This window comes from Protopterus annectens, chromosome 4.part0, assembly GCF_019279795.1.
Source record: "Protopterus annectens isolate FY-2018-M chromosome 4.part0, PAN1.0, whole genome shotgun sequence".
Classification (NCBI taxonomy): domain Eukaryota; kingdom Metazoa; phylum Chordata; order Ceratodontiformes; family Protopteridae; genus Protopterus; species Protopterus annectens.
This window is the reverse complement of record NC_056733.1, coordinates 4,654,474-4,674,452: the sequence shown is the minus strand read 5'-3', so window position 1 is coordinate 4,674,452 and position 19,979 is coordinate 4,654,474. Positions and strand designations below refer to the sequence as shown.

General features: G+C 43.5%; 1 protein-coding gene across 1 annotated transcript in view; it reads right to left on the bottom strand.

The window, feature by feature from the left end:
• The window catches only part of SUZ12 (SUZ12 polycomb repressive complex 2 subunit), a 2,970,550-nt gene that overhangs the window by 609,960 nt on the left and 2,340,611 nt on the right, over positions 1 to 19,979 (bottom strand). Inside the window, exon 12 of the mRNA XM_044068039.1 lies at positions 1,131 to 1,274. Within this exon, the coding sequence (XP_043923974.1) occupies positions 1,131 to 1,274 (144 nt within the window). The remainder of the gene's footprint in view (positions 1 to 1,130; positions 1,275 to 19,979) is intronic.

Sequence of the window (19,979 nt, the reverse complement as noted above, 5' to 3'; positions counted from 1 at the left end):
GATAATGGATGCAAAAGCCGATAATTCTGTTCAGATTTTAAATATTGCTCTTATAAACTTAGAATGTTGCTAGAACAGGGTTTGTGTTTGGTATGCATTTTCTGAAGTATATGAAGTCTAAAACTCTGTCATTATTTAGTGACTTCAATCCTCAGTGATTTGCCAGAAAATGACATTTTATGAAGAAAGCACCAAAAATAAGGCAAAAAACTGGACAGTTGAGAGGTATGCTGACATCCAGGTGTTAGAGTGGAAGGATGTCAGATAAATCAATTGGAGCAATGAACATCTCGAAGTTAGGCTGAACACAAATAAAGGTCAAGATATCCCAAAGATTATGACTGCAACAATGAATAACACTTAAACGTCAGCTAATCTGTTCTGTGAAGGTTTGGGTATACTTGTATTTTTTTTACTTTTGGCAATGGATGCAACAGGCACTGGACATGAGCAGCCCTCTTTTAAAAAGCTGCTAGTCACAGAGTTTCAGTACTATGTTGGTGCCACCAGTTACTCTACATACACGACTCATTCAAGAAACACCTGCATCTGAAGGGCCCCAGAAGGCACCATCCAAAACCCAGATTACTTATTCACTATTGAAGTGACAATCTGAGATAGGCTTTAATGATATTTTCCCCATTTCTATGGTTAGTAATAAGCTGTCAGAAGCAACAGAATTCCTAAACCTCCTATACCTACGAAGAAATAGTGTCTGCTGCATTCATTCTAACCTACTCCAAAGATGTTTTTTGAACCCATGGCTTTTCTCACAGATGCTCTGATTTGCTCAGTGTTAAACTATTTCCTCTACTTGCAAAACCTGTTACAGCAAACAAATGTATTTTTTTATGTACTTCTCTCTCTCAAAGTTAAAACATTTAAAGATATGAGAAGTTATCTTGCATCATTTGACATTTGCATCATGGCACACCCGTCCCTCTGTTTCCCCACTCTACAAATTTAATCCAAAAAGAGAGCAACATCAGTATCAAAACCTCGAGCTTTAGCTCCCTGTTGAGATAGCTCAGCAATAAAAGTATCAGTAGACAGTGCTGACCTGATTGTTGATGTTTCAAAATACTGTACTCCTACAACAGCTTTATGGGGTAGAAATAAATAATACTCACTACATAATTGAAGACAAATCTACTGTGGCATAGTTTAAGATGCTTGAGCAAACTATACAGCTGACGACAATTCAGTGTACACCACGGACAATGTAGGTCATCTCTTGCTTCTGTCTGCTGTCTTGTATTGTTGTTATAAAGGAACTGCAAGAAAACAAAACAGTTTAAGTAAACAATTATTTCGACACTTTCACCACTTCATGTGCAACGTCCTTCTTTCCAAAACATGACAGCACATATGAGAAAGAGAGCACTGTGAACATTCAAGAAAGACCATTATCATGTCAGTATTTAGCTGCAAAATGCACTGAATGCCAGGATAGTCCCCAGTTCAACCGCAATCCTGACATGGATTACCCAATTAAAAAGAGAATGAATTAAAGAATCAGCTTTTGAACTGCAATGCACTACTAAATGAAAACAACATTCTTGTCTACACAAACTAAATGTAAATATTCAGCTGTAGATTATTACTTTGCATTTGTTAACTAGGGAAAACCAACATTTTCAGTGCAGAAGAAAACCATCCATCAATAAGTGAATACACCAGTAACTAACTGTTATAAATATAAAACAAGTACACATTTTGTGGCAATGTGACTGAGGTGAGGGAGAAAACAGTTTCAGCATCACTGAAAAAACAGCTAACTATATCTACATATAACAAACAGCATGCTATATTTTATTACCTACAGGCATTCAGGCAAGTTCTTTTAACTGTTATAAACATATGCACTTGTACAGTGCAATTTTTATTTTTTTATTCAAGGGCAACACACACTGGTTTTGTGAGGACATGAGAATATTACCAGATAACAGTAGGATCTACCTCTATTGAAAACATACAAATGTTTACTTACAACTCCTCTACCTATAGTAATACTTATATATTATAACGCCTTCTACTCCACTCAGTTAAGACTGTACCCACTATAAGTTTAATCTGCTTCCTTCACAAGTTCTACTTTCTTTTCAGCTCTCAGACCATTCTTTTCTTTCATCTCATTCCAACTTCTCTCCTGTAGGAGCTTTTCTGTACAGGTTTAGTACTTTTACATGAATCTGTGGTATTTACATGGTTTTAAATTGTTGGGTAATGTAATATTTCAGATTTTGTAAAGGCTGCAAAACCTAATTTTGTGTTCTTGTGCAATCTCTGCAATATATTTGAATCTTTTTCTTATACGTTTGTATGTTCTGCAACCACCTTGTCCCTGAAAACGTAAGGACCAGCCCACTACTCCATCTACAAAGAATAAATAAAAAATATGCATGTTTCAGAATTGAACAGAATCAAGAAAGTGTGTAGAGGAAATATAAAAACGTGGTACAAAACTAGAAAAAAACTGAAATAAGTTGAGGGAAAGAAATGGGTAACTCGGAAAAGCAGGGACTGAAGAAACGTGGAAGAGCAGAAAAACTGGACTCAAAAGGGTCAAAAATGAGAAAATGAAATGAAATAAGACTACAGTAACTCCACAAATGCAAGACCTGTTTCAGTCAGACAAGAAAATAACATTTTTAACTGCTGTATAAAAGAAAAGAGAAGCTATGTCTCACAGCAGGGGAAAACCTGTTCCAGTGTAGAGCATTAGAAGCAGAGAATGTGGAATGAGTGGGAAGGTTAGATTTAGATACCTGAAATTAAGGTAACCTTACGTGACTTCAGAGCACAAGAGGTGGTTTATCATGTCAATGTATAGGAACATGACAGCCAAATTCACAAAAGAGATGACCACATGCTTATGAACTGCATTAAGCAAACCATGTGTAAAGCTCCAGCCATCAAGTGGAATGATGCGAATGAACAGAATTAGAGGCAAGTTTAGCGATTTTGCTTTCAAAGGATTCAAACTAAGAACTGAGCTGGTGGTAGTTTGAATAAATAGTATATGTAAAGAAGGGGTGGAATAAGCAATGCAACCAAGTTTTGATTTCTGTATACTTGAAGATGAACAGCTTGAGAACCTATACATGAATTTTGAAAACCGCTTTAGAATGAGCATCATATTTGAGTGAATATCCAAGTATTAGACCAATAATTTCTGTGAAGTCAACCATTTCAAATCAGGAGTCAAAAAGGCTTTACAATAAACTCTAATCAGTCAACTTCAGGGATAGTCAGACACACACAAAAACATGCAGCGAGTCTTAATAGCTCCCTATTAAGACTGTGAAGCCTGCAATTGTCAGACAAGCAACTGCAAAAATGAAGTGTGACTGCCAAAGAAACGCACACAATGTTCAAATTCACTGTACTGAAATTAAAGCACTTCTGAAGAGGGTTGTGCACTCTACGACCCCCCAAATGCTACTCGTAGAACCCTGACATTGCTGTAATGTGGGGTAAAGGTAAAACTCTGAGGTACCATTTTGACCCCATCCACTGAGCGAGCACAATAATCCTGGATTTAGAGTACATTCTTACTATCAGTAGAACTTCAACAGGAACCTGTTCTACTATTAAGGGTGACTCCTGAGTTAGACAAATGCTTTTCTACTTCACTAAACACATGGTGCAGAGAAGCCTAGGTTGAACACTGCAGAGTAGAACCATCCACAATGAAAGAAGGCAGTAGATGGAACACTGTGCAACATACTTAGATTCAGTAGAACCTCTGTAAGCTGACCGCCCAAGGGATTGTAACAAAATGATCAACATACGGACGTGGTCAACATAAGGAACTAGGCCTACTGTACTGATGCATACATGTACTTCACTTTCTTGTACAGTTATTAGAGAATAATCATATGAAATCATATATAAACAAAACAATAAAATCATACATACAGTATCACACAAAATCAATGCATTTACTGTTTTCTCATGGTTTAATTATTCTTTCTGAAAAAAAGTCCATCTTGGTCTGTTTCTTAGTCTTATTACAAAGATAAGGGAGAAAGCACTCTCAACGCCAGCTATACCACTCGGCATACCTGGACATTTTTCCACAGCAAATGACTTTGACTGCATTATCAGATGCCTGTCATCCTCTTCTTTTGGCATCTCTACAATTTCTGTCTCAACCTCACTTGCTTCTCCCACTTCATCTGCTGCTTCATGAACTTTTATGCTGGTCTGTACTTCGGTTAATATCACTTGGAAAATTACTTCTGGATCAGGTTCATTACAGGTTGACACCTCATCATCCATTACAGCAAAACCTTCAAAATCTACTCCTTCAAATTCTGCCATGAGAGATGGACTGTCTGATGGGGCCAAAACATCATGTTCTTGGGTTGTGACATATCTAACTTTCTTGAAACACTTCTGTAACATTTCTGGCCAAACTTTATTCCAAGCAGAACTGATCCAGAGGACAGCATCAACCGCATTAACTGATGTAGTGGATGAAGTTGCTCCCACAGGCGGATCACAGGTTTGTGTAATGGTAATGACACACTGCAGGAGCTGGACTCGTAGTGCATTTTAAATGTTTTGATGATCAGTTGGACAAGAGGCTGGATTTTTCAGGTCGTGTTTGGAGGCAGAAATTTCAGTGTCATGTTTGTGAGATGATTCACTTGCGGGTGGCCAGGACAGTTGCCTACTTTAAGTAGAATAGACAGTTTCCTTCTTTATTTCTTGGTCGATACCGCTTACCCACTCCACAAATAGGGCACCAGTGATCCATGTGCATTTGTTCGATCAAGTGACACGGGAGATCTTCGGGCTTCAGATACTTGAATGCGTGTGGCTTTGCCAAATTACCAGTCACCAAGGGCTTTAATTTCTCTCTGGTTGAGCTAGCATAAAGCAGAACTGTAAAACGTTATTTGGAAAGTTTTCCGCTCTTACATTTGTCACCCTTCATGACAAGGCATTGCCTTGAAAGACAGTCCACACTCATTAGTGTTAAAGATGTCGTTATCTTTGAAGCATCTGGCGAAGTCTGGGAACGTTTTGATGAACTCTTCCACAACTTCTACTGGAACTTCATTGGATTCACCACACAAGACTTTCTAGGAGATCTCATGTCGTAGTTTAAATTTCTCAAGCCATCCACTTGATACTTGGAAATCTGCCACCCCAAACTTTTTAGCAACTTCTTGGATCATCATCTCAGAGATTCGGGCATCAACAGTCCTCATTTATTTGAACCAGCTTAATGTGGCTTCACAGACTTCAAGGGAAGTTTCCTCTTTTTCTGCTGTAGGTCTCCACCTTCCTTACCATCTCTCTCCAAATACTCATGTTTACATTTTTGGATGTTGCTGTGGTCTTGCTAACACCAAAATGTTCCACTGTCTTTCTTTGGCTGCTGCTTTCCAGAAATGTGTAGATGATCAAACTTTTCCTTCAATGTCAGTTCTTTGAGTTTTTTTTTTTTTTTTTTAATTTTATTTTACATTTGTTTACCGGGCTAGTCTGACTGGGTTGATAGCCTGTTTTCAGCGGAGGCCTGGGGAGAAAAGCTCCACAAAAAAATACAAACAAAAAAGTACAAAGGAGAAATACATTGAGCGACAGATAAGACAGTACATAAGCACGCATTTTTACATGAACTAAAACTTTTACAATCTAAAGAGAAGGCAGGAAATGTTTAAAAATTATTTGTGTAGTAAGTTTTGCAATCTAGCAAAGGTGAAAGTTATATCCTTTGGGCCATCATGTCTCGATTAACTGTAAAATGTTTCAGTAATTGTAGGATATACCTATAGTTCAGACCAGTCTTTCACATTGAAAAAATCTTCAGGATGTTAGGCCTAATGCAACATGTGGTAATAATAAAACATGAAAAAATAACTTGTACTTGGATACAACTTACAGAGGTGGTCAATATAGAGAGGTTGGTCTTCCATTCAGTACATTGTAGTGCATGTCTGGTCTATGAAAATTAGGTCAACTTAAGGAGGTGGTCAACTAGGAGGTTCTACTGTATTTGAGAAGAGGTCACTATAACAGTAATTTGTGACATTTTAGTTTACCTGCCTGGTTTCCAGTTAGGTCTTGATATACAATGCTGTAATTTTTTTTTCTTCTCGTAATGGCTAACACTGGTCTTGCTCCTTGATGGTACCAACAAAGGTGACACTAGACTTCCACATATATCCAATTTTGGAATGAGCTGTCTTCTAGTTGTTTAAACCTGAAAGTTCTGTTGGGAAAATGTTTATAAGCAGATGACCTCTCAGTGCCAAACACATGCAAATAATCCATTTCTCACACTGAACTAAGACAGCTAAGACACCCTCATGTTATGGAACACCACGAGTGAAATAGCTACATACAATACACCCAAAAGGAGGATTGCAGGAGGGAAGCTTTACAGTTAATATGACCTCTCCTCAAAGATGCACTGTTATAGTAAGTATCTTGTATAAAAGTATACAATCTTCCTTGGGTAGGGTCAATGTAGCAGTAGCCATAAGATCTCAGTAAAATCCAAAGCAATACTCAGTGACCCATGGGACGTGGAAGTGGACAGTAAATTCCTCAAGGTTCAGCAGCGCTAAAAATCAGTTATGCCTTTAGATTTGGATGCCGATTTGCACTTTTTGGCAAAGATGTAGACAGGGGAGTAGTGCTCTTCTGATAGCATATCTAGTACAGACAGGCACTTGGACAAGTCTGCACTGTTAAATGCATTATCATCTCCAGTAAACCCACATAAATCTGATTTTTTTCTTGAAGGAATGAGTTTTTTTCCTGATATACCTTAGCTGTCTGCAGACATTCTGCCAATGCAGACAATGCCACCCTACCAGTTTAGATAATCTGGGCAGAAGAGTGAATGCTGAATGGACTGGCTGAGAGATACAGCACGGACAGTTCTGGACATGGTGGAATTAGTCTTAAGTAACACCCATTCATTATCTAACACCATACATGCATACATGATGGCTTGCAACTCTGAAGGTGATCCTTCTGGGGTTACTGTAATTAGAAAGGTTTTCTTTAAAAGTTACTAAACCAACCACTGAGTTGTGTAAGTCAAAGGGAGATTAGTTACCTCTTCCAACAAGTTACGTTCATTGATGTAAGAAACACCCTCTTGCTGGTACTAAATTTTGAACATCTTTCATAAAGGCCACAATAACATGAAACTGGTGGTATCGGGGTAAATATGTTACAAGCAGATATAAACAAGTTCAATGACAGACACGTATGCCAGATATAACTCAAGGAGATGGTTGAGAAATCTATTATCTTTGGAAATAAGCAAATTCAAGGGGGTCTAAGCACTTGGGAAGGTGATCATGAAACAAATTTCATTCTTTTACAATGATGATGTTTTTTTTTTTCCCCTAGCTGGGCTTTTATTCTACATAATACTTAATTCTTTCACAGAACCAGTACCATCTTCAAAGCTGTAAGTTTCAGTATCACAAAACTAGTATGCAGTAGGCTACTCGCTGCTAACTTAAGAACTTAAGTAGAAGCAAATCACCCAAGTCTAAAGCATGGTTGTCTAGCCAAAAAGAAAATGTAAGAATCACGGTTTGTTCTGATAACTTCATCGGGGGGGGGTTCTATACTTACAATAACATTCCATCTCTCTTGTTCCATTTTCATTTTTCAATAACTGTGTTTGGATCCAACCTTCGGATCTGAATCAGCACTTTTTACAGCTCAATGCATTAGTCCCCTACCATACACCTCAGATCTTGTTTGCTGACTTTAGTGAATAAAGGAAATGCATCTATACCAATACCTGAAGGCTCAAAAAGTACAGTTGTGTACCTACCATAAATGTAGATGTTCGAGTGTATTCACTGTTGCAGTCATTACACTTGGGTTATCCTGCTGGCAGGCTACCCGCAGTTGGCCTGAATTCCAAAGTCCTGGTCCGGCGTCGGTTGCTGTCGCCTCTTCCCTGACGTCAGTGTGCCAGGGGTATACAAGATGCAGCCGACGCCATTTTCTTCAGTTTTTCTTGCCCCAGATGTCAGGTGCCCCCAAGAAGATAGGCAATACATATTGCTTATAAAAACATACAGTAAAATAAAAACAATACCTTCATCTACAAGCAAATACACCACATAGGTTGTATAGGACAGAGAAGTATAGATAAGTCCCAGCAAAGAAAGGGGATGGAGGGTGGGTAACCTGGACTGCAACAGTGAATACACTCGAACATCTACATTTATGGTAGGTATACAACTGTAGTATGTTCATCGTGTTTCACTGTTGCAGTCATTACACTTGGGTTGAATCCCAAAGCTGAGGTAGGGCAGCTGGGTCTAAACAGGATTAGGAGTGGCTATAAGGCCCTGCAGAACTGCAGTGGTAAAGCCTGCTCTGGATTTAGATTAAAGAGGGAAGTGATAATGCTTGGTAAAAGTGCGCACTGAACTCCAAGTTGCAGCCTCCAAAATTTCCTTGGTTGGTACTCCTCTGAGAAAGGCTGCTGAAGTGGCTGATGCCCAGGTAGAATGTGGCCTAATATTCTTCGGCACTGACTTGCCATGCTGTGCACAGCAGAAACTAATGCAGTGTCCTATCCATCTTCAAACAGTCTGCTTTCAGATAGCCTTTCCTTGTGATCCTGCAGCATATGCTACAAACAGTTGCTCAGTTTTTCTGAAAGCTTTTGTTTTGTCCAAGTAGAAGCGTAGCTGCCTGTGTATGTCCAAAGAGTGCAGAAGTCTCTCCCCTTTATTCTGGGGACTTGGATAAAATGCTGGCAGATGAATGGTTTGGTTAAGAGCCACACTGGATACTACCTTTGGCATAAATGTTGGGTTTGTAATTAGAGAAACCCTGTCCGAACGAAAAAATGATAAAAGGTTCCACTGCCATTAATGCCTGTAACTCTGAGACTCTTCTTGCTGAAGTTAATGCTAGAAGTAGAGCAGTTTTCCATGATAAGAATTTTATATCAGTTGTATTGGCTGGCTCAAAAGGAGGCAGTGTGAGCTTTTCCAAAACAAAGTTGAGGTCCCAATGTAGGTATCGGTGCTCTCCTTGGGGGTCTTATATTTTTTGCTCCTCTAAGGTACTGTCTTAACAGTGGATGCAAGAAAATAGGGGGTTCCGTACTGTAATCAGCTGAAATTGCAGAGGCATGGATCTTAATTGATGAGAAGGATAGGCCTTTGCCCAGCATCTCAGTTAAGTATTGTAAAATCTGAGGAATATTTGGAACAAGTGGTTCAAGTCCTTGTGCCTGGTTCCAAGCACAGAATCACTTCCATTTTTCTGCATAAGATTTCCTGGTGCTGGGCCTCCTGGCTTCCAAAATGACATCCATAACAGCTTTAGAGAGAGGTATGTTCTGAGTGGCTATATTATTTGCCATGCAGCCGGATGTAAGGTTCTGAGTTGGCTGTGCAGGATCTGATTGTTTTGTTGAGTCAGAAGATGCGGAATTTGAGGTAAAGTCCAGGCTGGGCCTTCAGACAAGCTCTTTAGGATTGGGTACCAGTGCTGGCGTGGCCAGTCTGGGGCAATCAGAATCATTTTTGGCTTCTCTTGTCTGACTTTTAGGAGTACCTTGGGAAGGAGAGGCAGTGGTGGAAAGGCATAAACTGTTAGGGTTTTCCAGCTGAATGATAGAGCATCCACTTTCCATGCTTGTGAGTGATAAGTTCTTGTGCAGAATCTCTGTAGTTGGCAGTTGTGAGGGGAGGCAAAAAGATCTATGTCTGGGCATCCCCATTTCCTTGTTATCATGCTGAAGACCTGTGGATCTAGTTTCCACTCATGAGGGTCCACGAGGTTTCTGCTTAGTTCGTCTGCCAAAGTATTTTTCTTTCCTGGCAGGAATTGTGCCTGCAGATGTACTTGATAGGTCAGTGCTGTGTTCCACAAAGTCATGGCTTGCCTGCAGAGGGGGTAGGAATGTGTGCCCCCTTGCTTATGTACCACATAACTGTAGTATTGTCCGTCTTTAGTAATAGTTGTCCTGGATGTAGCAGATCCTTGAAGGCTGTCAGAGCATTCTGTACAGCTAGCATCTTTTGGATTGATATGAATATGCATTTGGTCCGCGGGCCAAGTGCCCCGAATACATTTTCCTGCCATGTGTGCCCCCCAAGCATAATCCAATGCATCTGTTGTGTCTGCCTGGCTGTGGGTAAAGTGAAAGGCTGTCCCTTGTTGTGGTGACAGGCCAGTGCCCACCATCAAAACTCCTGTTGCAGGCAGGGAATAAGAGTTATTGTTTCCAGGCTGTGGCAATGCTGAGTCCAAACACTTTTTAGATACCATTGTACCTTCCTCATATGCAGTCTTGCATATGGAATTATCAGGATGCCATGAAGCCCAAAGCCCGCAGAATTTTCTTGCAGGTAGATGGGTCTTTGTTGCCATCATTTGAAAGTAATGAGTCAGTTGCCTTTGATTGTCTGGCATGAGTTAAGCCATCTGGGCAGTTGTATTTAAGCTTGCACCCAGGAATTTTACCTCTTGAGAGGGTACTAGTTTTGATTTCTTTTCGTTTACTGTATACCCTAGTCAAATTAGAAATCTTTTTACAAACGCCAGATGCTTTAGTAGAATGTCCTTGCTCTCTGCTTGAATAAGGCAATCGTCCAAGTAGGGATATATTTGAATTCCTTTTTGTCTGCAAAATGCAATTACTGGTGCCAAGCATTTTATGAATACCCTGGGCGCAGTAGATAAGCCAAAGGGCAGTGCAGAGAATTGGTAATGCATTGAGCCAGCTATGAATCTGAGGTATCTTCTGCAAGACTGTCTGATTGGGACATGCAGGTATGTTTCTTTGAGGTCCAAAGTAACTAGCCAAGCCTTCTCGGCCAGCATGGGTAGAAGTTGTTGCAGTGTCAACATTTTGAATTTTGGAACATCCAGGAAAGTATTTAGAATAGACAGGTCCAGTATTGGTCTCCAGGCTTTGTCCTTTCTGGGTATCAAGAAAAGTCTTGAGTAAAATCCTTGCCCCTGTTCTTGCTGTGGTACTTTTTGAATAGCCCTCATGTCCATGAGAGCAGAAATTTGTTTTTGTGCCTCTGCCCACTGATTTTGTGGCAGGTGTGGCATACCTTTTGACTTTGGCAGGGTGTGAAAGTGGAACCTGTAACCCTGAGAAACAATATTCAGTACCCATTTGTCCTGGGTGATCATGTGCCAATTTTGTGAGAAAAGTGCTAGTTTTCCCCCTAAGGGTGCTGCCAAAAGGCAAGTGCTTGGCATTCGTAGAGGAACGTCATTGGGACTGTTTCCTATAAGGTTGTGATTTGTCGTCTCCGCCTTTGGGGGCTGAAGTACCCCATTGTTTAGGTCTGTATGAGCCTTGGGGCTGAGATCTGCCTCTTGGGTGTCTGTATCTGCCTGTGACCTGTCTGAAACTGGAAAGGACCAATTTTTAGAAGGCCAGTTCCTGCTAAATCTAAGTGGCTGAACCTGTAAGAAATCCTTTACTGTCTGCATTGATTTTGCTTTATCCTCCATTTTCTTTAACACCTCTTCTGCCTAACACCAAACAAAATATCATGCTGTAATGGAGCATCCAATAATTTTGCTTTAACATGATCAGGTAAACTCTGTTCTTTTAACCAAGCATGCCTTCGAATGACAGAACCTGTAACTGCGGCTCTGCAAGAAGCCTCTAATGAATCAAAGCCACATTGCAAAGTATGCTTTCCCACTTGTTCAGCTGCATGCAATAAATCCTGCATTTCCTTATTCTCAGGACATTCAGAGCTTGTAAGCATTTTCTGTTTTAGCAAAGACATTAGATATTGTTGATATTTAAGCATATGAAACTAGCAGTTTAAAGCCCTTACAGCTAAAGTAGCAGAGGTATAAACTTTTTTTGCAGTGGAAGCCTTGACTCCTTTGGGGCCCTGAGAAATAGTTTCTGGATCAGCAGCAGGGTTTTTATAAAGAAATTTATGAGAATCTGGAACCCTGTAGTACCTTATCTGTCTTAACTGGTGCAGGGAGTAAAGAATCAGTAGTCAAATTGGATTCAGAAAAAATATCATCAACAATATCTAGTAGAGGGAGGATAGCAAGAGGCCTGTGCTGAGGCAATAAAAGAAAATCTCTGAGCCTTTTCTTGTATTCTGAGTAATCCTGGCTAGCCCAGTGGAAATGTTCCCTCATGGTGTGCAGAGTTTCCCCAAAAGAATAGTCCTCAGGAGGAGAGGCTGAAGGGATAGATTCTTCAGCATCAGAGTCCTCATAGGGAGGAAGAGAATATAACCCTGTTCTGAAGACGAATCAGGAGAAACAGAAACCTGGTCAGAGGAGTCATAGTCAGTGTCTTGCCTAGGCCTTTTATCGGGGGGGTGGGGGATGGGAGCCCCTGATCAAAGTAATTAGGTCCTCGGCCATTTTGAGCATCTGTTTCTTTGGCATGGATGACTGCCCAAGAGAATGCTGTACTTGTTTCTTTGTCTTTAAAGGTGTTTTAGACTTTGCCTTGGCTGCTGAAGAAGTCTTGATAGTAAGCTGTCAGTCTGAAAACACCCACAGAAGCCAATGCCTGCTCAGCGGCTCTGGACCCATCTGAGGGAATTGTTTCCGTAGGCCCAATACCTTGAGTTTTCAGAGGCCTAGCTGTCTCCACGTGGGAGTCGGAGGCGGCCTGTGGCTCTAAGGTAGTGGGTGTCAGGGGCTGCGAAAGCGCCTCACTGAAAACCGGCGAACTGGCGACTGGCCTAGAAGAGGCTTCGTCGGTTTTGGACCTCGGATGCCTGTCTTTTTCTTTGTCCTTGCGCTTTTTCTGGACTCCGGTCGTCGGTTGTTCCGACGGCATTATATAGTTAAACCTAAGTAATGAAAAGCAAAATCGAACCAACGCTTATAATGCGTTGGTTGAATCTAGCACAAAACCGATAACTAGCGTCGTGGTTGTGGTCAGGGCCTAGGCAAGGAATACAGTAAGAATGAAAATCCTTATGAGGTATTTGCTTCCCACAAGAGATACAATTGTTAACTTTTACTGACATCGGACTGGAGCAAGAAAAAGTTTCCCCAATGGGGTACTTAGCTTTATTGAAGACTTCGGATCTGAAATTCAAATTCGAAAATCTCAGGAGTCGGCCGACCAGCACTTGCGAACTGCTTTTGCTTCGGGCACCACGCGGCAAGAAAGCCTGAAGAAAATGGCGTCGGCTGCATCTCATATACCCCTGGCGCACTGACGTCAGAGAAGAGGCGACAGCAACAGATGCCGGACCAGGACTTTGGAATTCAGGCCGACTGCGGGTAACCTGCCAGCAGGATAACCCAAGTGTAATGACTGCAACAGTGAAACACAATGAACATCAAAGGAACATTGGTTCCTTTAGACTCTTCTGACCCTTCCAGAAGTTAAATCGGTAGGGGGTTAGCGGAAGGGAAAGTGAGGAAGAATGAAAATAGACAACACAGATGGAATGTTATGGTAAGTACATAACTTCTTTATCTGATGTCATTTTCATTCATTCCTCAATGATCAGGACAGACTCCCCAGCTACTTCAATCCTGGGAGGACTCTCAGGATGTCCCTGAGCACCGCTGAGCCAAAGGCTTGTCTTTCCCTAGAGACCCGATCTAACTTGTAATGATAATAAAGGTGTGATGGTTAGCCCAAGTTGCCGTTGCACAAATATCATCCAAAGATCTGGATAAAAATACTGAAGAAGTTGCCACAGACCTCGCGGAACGAGTTCTTAGAGGTTTTGGCACAGACCAATACAATCTGTTACTGTTTGGCTAAGGTTACTTTGATAACTGGTTTGCACAAATTTGAGTACTTAAGACAAAGTAACTATATGTGGACATCTATCAGGTGCAACATGTACTGTACTCTGTTTTTAGAAATTTGGAAGAGACTGGGAGGTTGACAGCCTGACTGATACTGAACTCTGACACCACCTTCGGAAAGGAAGTCGTGTTGATTCTTAAGGATATCTTATACTTACGAAAAATCAGATAAGGAGGCTTAGAAGATAGAGCTTGAAGTTCTGAGACTCTTCTAGCAGAGGTAATGGCCAGTAAAAAGACAGTTTTCCACGTTAAAAATTTTAGTTCACACTCGGCCAATGGTTCAATGGGGGATTGGGTCATTGGGTCAAGGACTGTAACACTAAACTCAAACCCCATGGGGGAGTGGGATCTTTAAAAAGGTCTGAGAAGAAAGGTACTTCTTATAAAAGCTTTACAAAGTTTAGAAGAGGTTAAAGATGAACTTTAGATTCTTATGTGAAAATTAGAAATGGTAGCTAGTTTTACCGAACAGTTGAGAAACTAACACTCTCTATAGAAATTGTAGATAAGAATTCCAGAACTTTTGGAAATGGTGTGGAAAAAGGGTCAATATCTTTTAGCTGTGCAAAAAATTAGAAGTACCATAACGTTCCATGTTAGTTGTCTTCTCTCGCCTTATTTCTTGCTGGATGGGTTCGGAGCCGATCCTCGGCTCCGACTCGGCACTTGCTAAGCTCGAGAGTCACTTTTACCAGCTCGAGGCGGCCCCATATCCCATGATGCAAGACGGTAATTACCCAGATCTCGTTTGGTATCTAGAGGAAAACCTGCCTACCAAAAAAAAACTTTCCACTAAGGAAAGAGGAACAACTAGCCTAAAGGGCTGTAAAGGGAAACCAGGTAATCAAGGCCAAATAACTGGTGTCCAAGGAAGAAGAATCTTCCAGAGAAAAGAGGAGAGCAAGGTCTGCCCAGGCAAGGGGGACAGGAGGGAGGCACACAAGAAAGAAGGCGAGAGAAGACAACTAACATGGAACGTTATGGTAGGTACATAACTTCTAAATGTTAAGCTGTCAATCTCGCCTTCATTCTTGCTGGATGGGACCGCGTCCCTAGCACCTCTATCCTGGGTGGCTCAATGGAACAGACTCTTGAGAACTGTGGAACCAAAGCTTGCCCTATCCCTGGAGGCCAAATCCAATTTGTAATGAGAAACAAAGGTATGAGGAGTGGCCCAAGTGGCTGCTGCACAAATAGTATCTAAGGTCAGCCTAGCCTGAAAAGCTGGAGAAGTGGCTAGGCCTCTTGTGGAATGTGCTTTAGGTTTTGAGCCGAGTTGTTTGCCCCTACGTTGATAAATGTCAGAAATGGTGGAAGATAGCCATCTGGATAAGGTCACCTTAGAAACAGGGAGACCTTTTTTATTTTCAGCATAAGAAAGGAAGATTTGATCAGATTTCCTAAATTGCTTCGTTCTGTCCAAGTAATATCTAAGTTGGCAGTGAACATCAAGATAATGCAATTTTTGTTAAGCCTTGTTAGAATAATTTGGAAAAAATACAGGAAGATCAATGGATTGGTTTAAATTTGTCCTAGAAGCAACCTTGGGCAAAAAGGATGGATTGGTTCTCAAGGATACCTTGTCCTTGTGGAAGACCAAATAGGGGGGACGAACAGATAGGGCATGAAGTTCCGACACTCTTCTAGCCGAGGTAATGGCGACAAGAAAGAGTGTCTTCCAAGAAAGAAACTTTAATGAGCATGAAGCAGCCGGTTCGAAAGGGGGAAGTATCAAGGATGCCAGCACTAAATTTAGGTCCCACTGTGGTGGAGGTTCCCCAACAGGGGGCTTTAGAAGGAACATCCCTTTAAGAAAAGCTTTACAAAGCTTGTGGGACATAATGTTGTGGTCTGCAAACCCGACATGAAAGTTGGAGATTGCTGCCAACTGAACTTTGACTGTGGAAGAGGAAGAACCTGAGTGAAAAATTTCCGCTAGAAAATCCAAGACTGACTGAACCGGGGCAGTAAAGGGATCTATGTTCTTATCCTTCGCCCAGAGGGAGAAGCGTTTCCACTTACTAGAGTAAATCCTCCTGGTAGAGGACTTAAGAGAAGCTACTATAATGTCTCTAACGGTGTTAGAGATCATGGGAAGCCTGGCTAAGGAAGAAAGTGGAGCAGCCAAGCTGTGAGGTTGAGGGAAGGAACGGACAGGTGCAGTTGACCTGACTGGTGGGTCAGAAGATCTGGCACTGGATCCAGATGCCAAGGCTGCACCAAGAGATGGCGATGAAGGAACGGGAACCAAATTTGTCGAGGCCAGTAAGGGGCAATGAGAATCAATTTGGCTCTCAAAACGGACGCTTTCTGGAGTACCTGTGGAATCAATGGAAAGGGGGGAAAAGCATAAAGAAGTCCCTGGGGCCAATCTTGGGAAAGAGCGTCTCTGGGGGGATGGCCCGGAAGTGGGAAGAGAGAAAAGAAGTCTGGGCATTTGCTGTTTAAAGGAGTAGCAAAAAGATCGCAGCATGGGCGGCCCCACTTCTGAAAAATCTCTTCCACTATGGATTGCTTGAGAGACCACTCGTGAGGCATGAGTATAGCTCTGCTCAATCTGTCCGCTATTATGTTGGTTTTCCCACGGATATGCGTTGCTACCAGAAACCGACGAGGAGATCGCCCATTGCCAAAGTCTGAGAGCCTCTCGACACAAGGGATAGGACTTGGTTCCGCCCTGCTTGTTGATGTACCACACCACGGACATGCTGTCCGTGTGAACTGCAATAGTTCCTAAGGGAAGAAAGTCATTGAGGGCTTGCAACGTTAAAAGCACTGCTCTCATCTCTAGGACATTTATGTGCAGGTGGTATTCGAACGGTTGCCACGTGCCATGAACTATCCTGCCCTGATAATGCCTCCCCCACCCGATCAGGGAGGCATCCGAAGTGACCGTGGCTACTGGAGCCGGGGGAACAAATGGTCTGCCCTGATGGACTAGAGGAGAGGAAATCCACCAGGATAGATGGTTCTTGCAGGTCTGTGTCACTAGGATCTTGTGACGCATGGGAAGCTGCTGGAAGGACCATTGTGTGAACAACATCCATTGTAGAAGACGCATGTAAAAACGGGCCAGAGGAAGGAGTGTGATGGCAGCAGCCATGAGGCCCAACACTTTCAAAACTAGCCTGGCTTATACCTTTTTGCTGGCAAGGATGATCCGAACGTGGTTTTGGATATCTAGGATTCTGACTTGTTAGGTTTGCTGACATCAGGGTAGTGTCTAGATTTGCGCCTATAAAGGTAATAGATTGGCAGGGCGATAAGCAAGACTTTTCGAAGTTTACCGAAATTCCCAATTGAGTGCAGAGACGTAGGGTGTAGTCTCTGGCTCGGATGAGTTGATGCCTGGTGGTGGCTGAGAGGAGCCAGTCGTCGAGATACGGAAACACCTGGAATCCTAGATGTCTCAGGTGAGCCGTGACCACTGCCATGCATTTGGTGAACACTCTGGGGGCTGTAGTGAGACCAAAGGGCAGGGCTCTGAACTGAAAATGACTGGTCCCCAGCCGAAAGCAGAGAAACCTTCTGGGGCGTCTGTGGATTTTTATGTGATAGTACGCATCCTGAAGGTCTATAGAGCACATCCAGTTGTCTTTGCCCAGAAAGGGCAATATCGTTTGAAGTGTGACCATCCGAAATCTCGTCTTTTTGACGGACTTGTTTAGTCTGCTGAGGTCTAATATTGGTCTCCAGTCTCCCGTCTTTTTGGGGACCAAAAAGAACCTTGAGTAGATTCTGGACTCTAATTGATCTTTTGGTACTGCCTGGATAGCTCTTTTCCTTAGAAGATATGACACCTCTAATCTTGCAATTTCCCTTAGACCGGGTGGTACGTCTGGAAGGGAACCTTTTTGAGGGAAGGGGCTTTCCTCGAAAGGAATTTTGTAACCCTTGGATATGATCGACTGTACCCATTTGTCTTGAGAAAGGGAAAGCCAGGCCTCTGGGTACAGCGACAATCTTCCCCCGACTGCCTCCAAGGGTGGGCAGTCGGGCAACACCTCAGGGATGCTGGAAGGGCTTGTCTGGAGCCCTGGTTCTGCGGACCCCCTCTGCCCCTAGGGCGGCGTCTGTTATTATTACCCCCTCTGCCTCTGGGGGTAAACTGACCACGTGCGTCAGGCGTGACTCCTTGTGATTTCCGGAACCACATTTTCCCTCCCTTCTGACCTTTGGGGTAAGGTCTAGAAGGAGTGGAGAAACGGACTCCTACAGCAGAAAGAGTCTTGCCGTCTTGCTCACACCTGGTCAACGTGTCCTTCACCTGAGGGCCAAACAAAGTTGACCCATCAAAGGGAGAGTTTGTGAAGGACGCCTTAAAAGGGTCTGCAAAATTACAGAGCCGCATCCAGGACTGGCGTCTGAGAGCCACTCCTGTGCCTGCAGCTCTACTCGCCCCATCGGCTGCATAAGAAATGAGCCGCATGGAGGAGTTGGTTATGGAGTTAAGGATTCCCAGCTGAGAGGCAATCTTTTCCTGAGCCCCTGCTGCTGAAGGATCCTGTACTACTTCACCTAATTCTTTAAGGATGTCCCTTTGAAGTCTGGTGAAGTGACATTAATTCAGCGAACGCATAGCAAAGGTCGCTGAGGAAAACATCCGCTTACCATATCTGTCCATAGTCCTGGACTCTTTGTTAAAAGGATGGACTGGTACGGAAGGATCTGCAAGTTCCTTCTTAGTGGTGGCCGCCACCACCATGGCATCAACCGGGACACCTTTAGTAAGAAACTGCTTTTCTGCGGGGGCCGTAATAAATTTTGAAGGTCTCCTAGGGACTGGTTCCACCGAATCAGGAGATGTCCACGCCTTTCAAGCTATAACCTCCATGAGAGGGTTGAAAGGCGGAGACACACAGGAGGTGGAGGGTCGAGATCCAAACACCTCCAGGTATACCGATTCATCCTCGGAGGGGTTAATGGAGGGCCAGTTCCCCCTCTGTTTCAGGAGCTCAAGGATGTCTGAAAAGGAGACATCCTCAGAGGGGGAACTTGGGGACCCCTCCGACTCATCTAAATCAGTATCCGAGGTTGTAGACTCAGGGGAGTCTAAATGCTTCCTCTTGCAAGTCCTCTTACGAGGGGGTTCACCTGAAGGATCAGGAGAAACCTCGGAAGAGGAAGTTCTTCCCAATGGGGAGACCTGGGGCGAAGGATCTCTGGATCCGGGAGCAAGAGAACGGGAAGAGGCATCTACAGGCACCGTAGAGGGAGGAGCTAAAGGAACCGACTGCTGGCTAAGCTCTGGGGCTAGCACACTCATCACCTCGAAGGCTCCCCTCCCAGGGAGGGCCGAGAGATCCAGCTACGAAGAAACAGAGATTCCCGGTCCCACCGAAAGGGAAGGCTCCGAAGCAGATGTCGGGGCTGAGCTCACCAAGGCCGAAGCCCCGAGAGGGAGAACGGGGTCGGACAAGGGTCCGATGCCACTCGCCCCCTCGTAACCGACCAGGGAAGCCCGACGCCCGGATCCCTCCAAGGAAGGTCTCAAGGAGGAGATAGTAATCGAGGACGACGGAGCCGAAAGGTGTGGCATCGGCTCCGAAGCAGCAACAGTCACAGTACCGATAATCTCCGGCTCCGAGCTCTGTAGGAGAGTCGAAGGAGGAATTTCAGGGGGGATGTAGAATAGCTGACATCTGATGAGACGGGCTATGGAGCATCTGGGCTAGTGCCTGTGACTAATAGCCTACTTACCACTCTCTCTAAATCGTGGTCTGAAAGCCTGGAAGACCTCGATGATAGGCTCCGATGGCTCCGCTCTGAAAGCAAGGGAGAGGCTGGAGCAGAGTGAATAGATTCCAAAGGAGATGATCTAGACCTCTTTTTGGACGGAGCCATCGGAGCCGAAGAACGTTTGGCTACGAGAGGAGACAAAGATATCTCGGATCCAGCCGGAGCCGAGAGCTGCTTCGACGCAGGGGTGTCGGAGCCGGACGGAGCCGACACCGGTGCCAAAGCCAAGATATCGGTGCCGATGATGATCTGCGCCGACATAGGGGCCTCCAACAAGGAAGGATCGGCTCCGGACGGAGCCGATGTCGACTCCAGCGGAGTCGGAACCAAGACCACAGACTTGGACACCGAAGCCTGGGTCTTGGGAGGTTTAGAGGACTTCCCGGAGCCGAGTTTATCCGGGGAGCTCTCTGGTTTAAGTAGACCCCTAAGGATCAACTTATTCC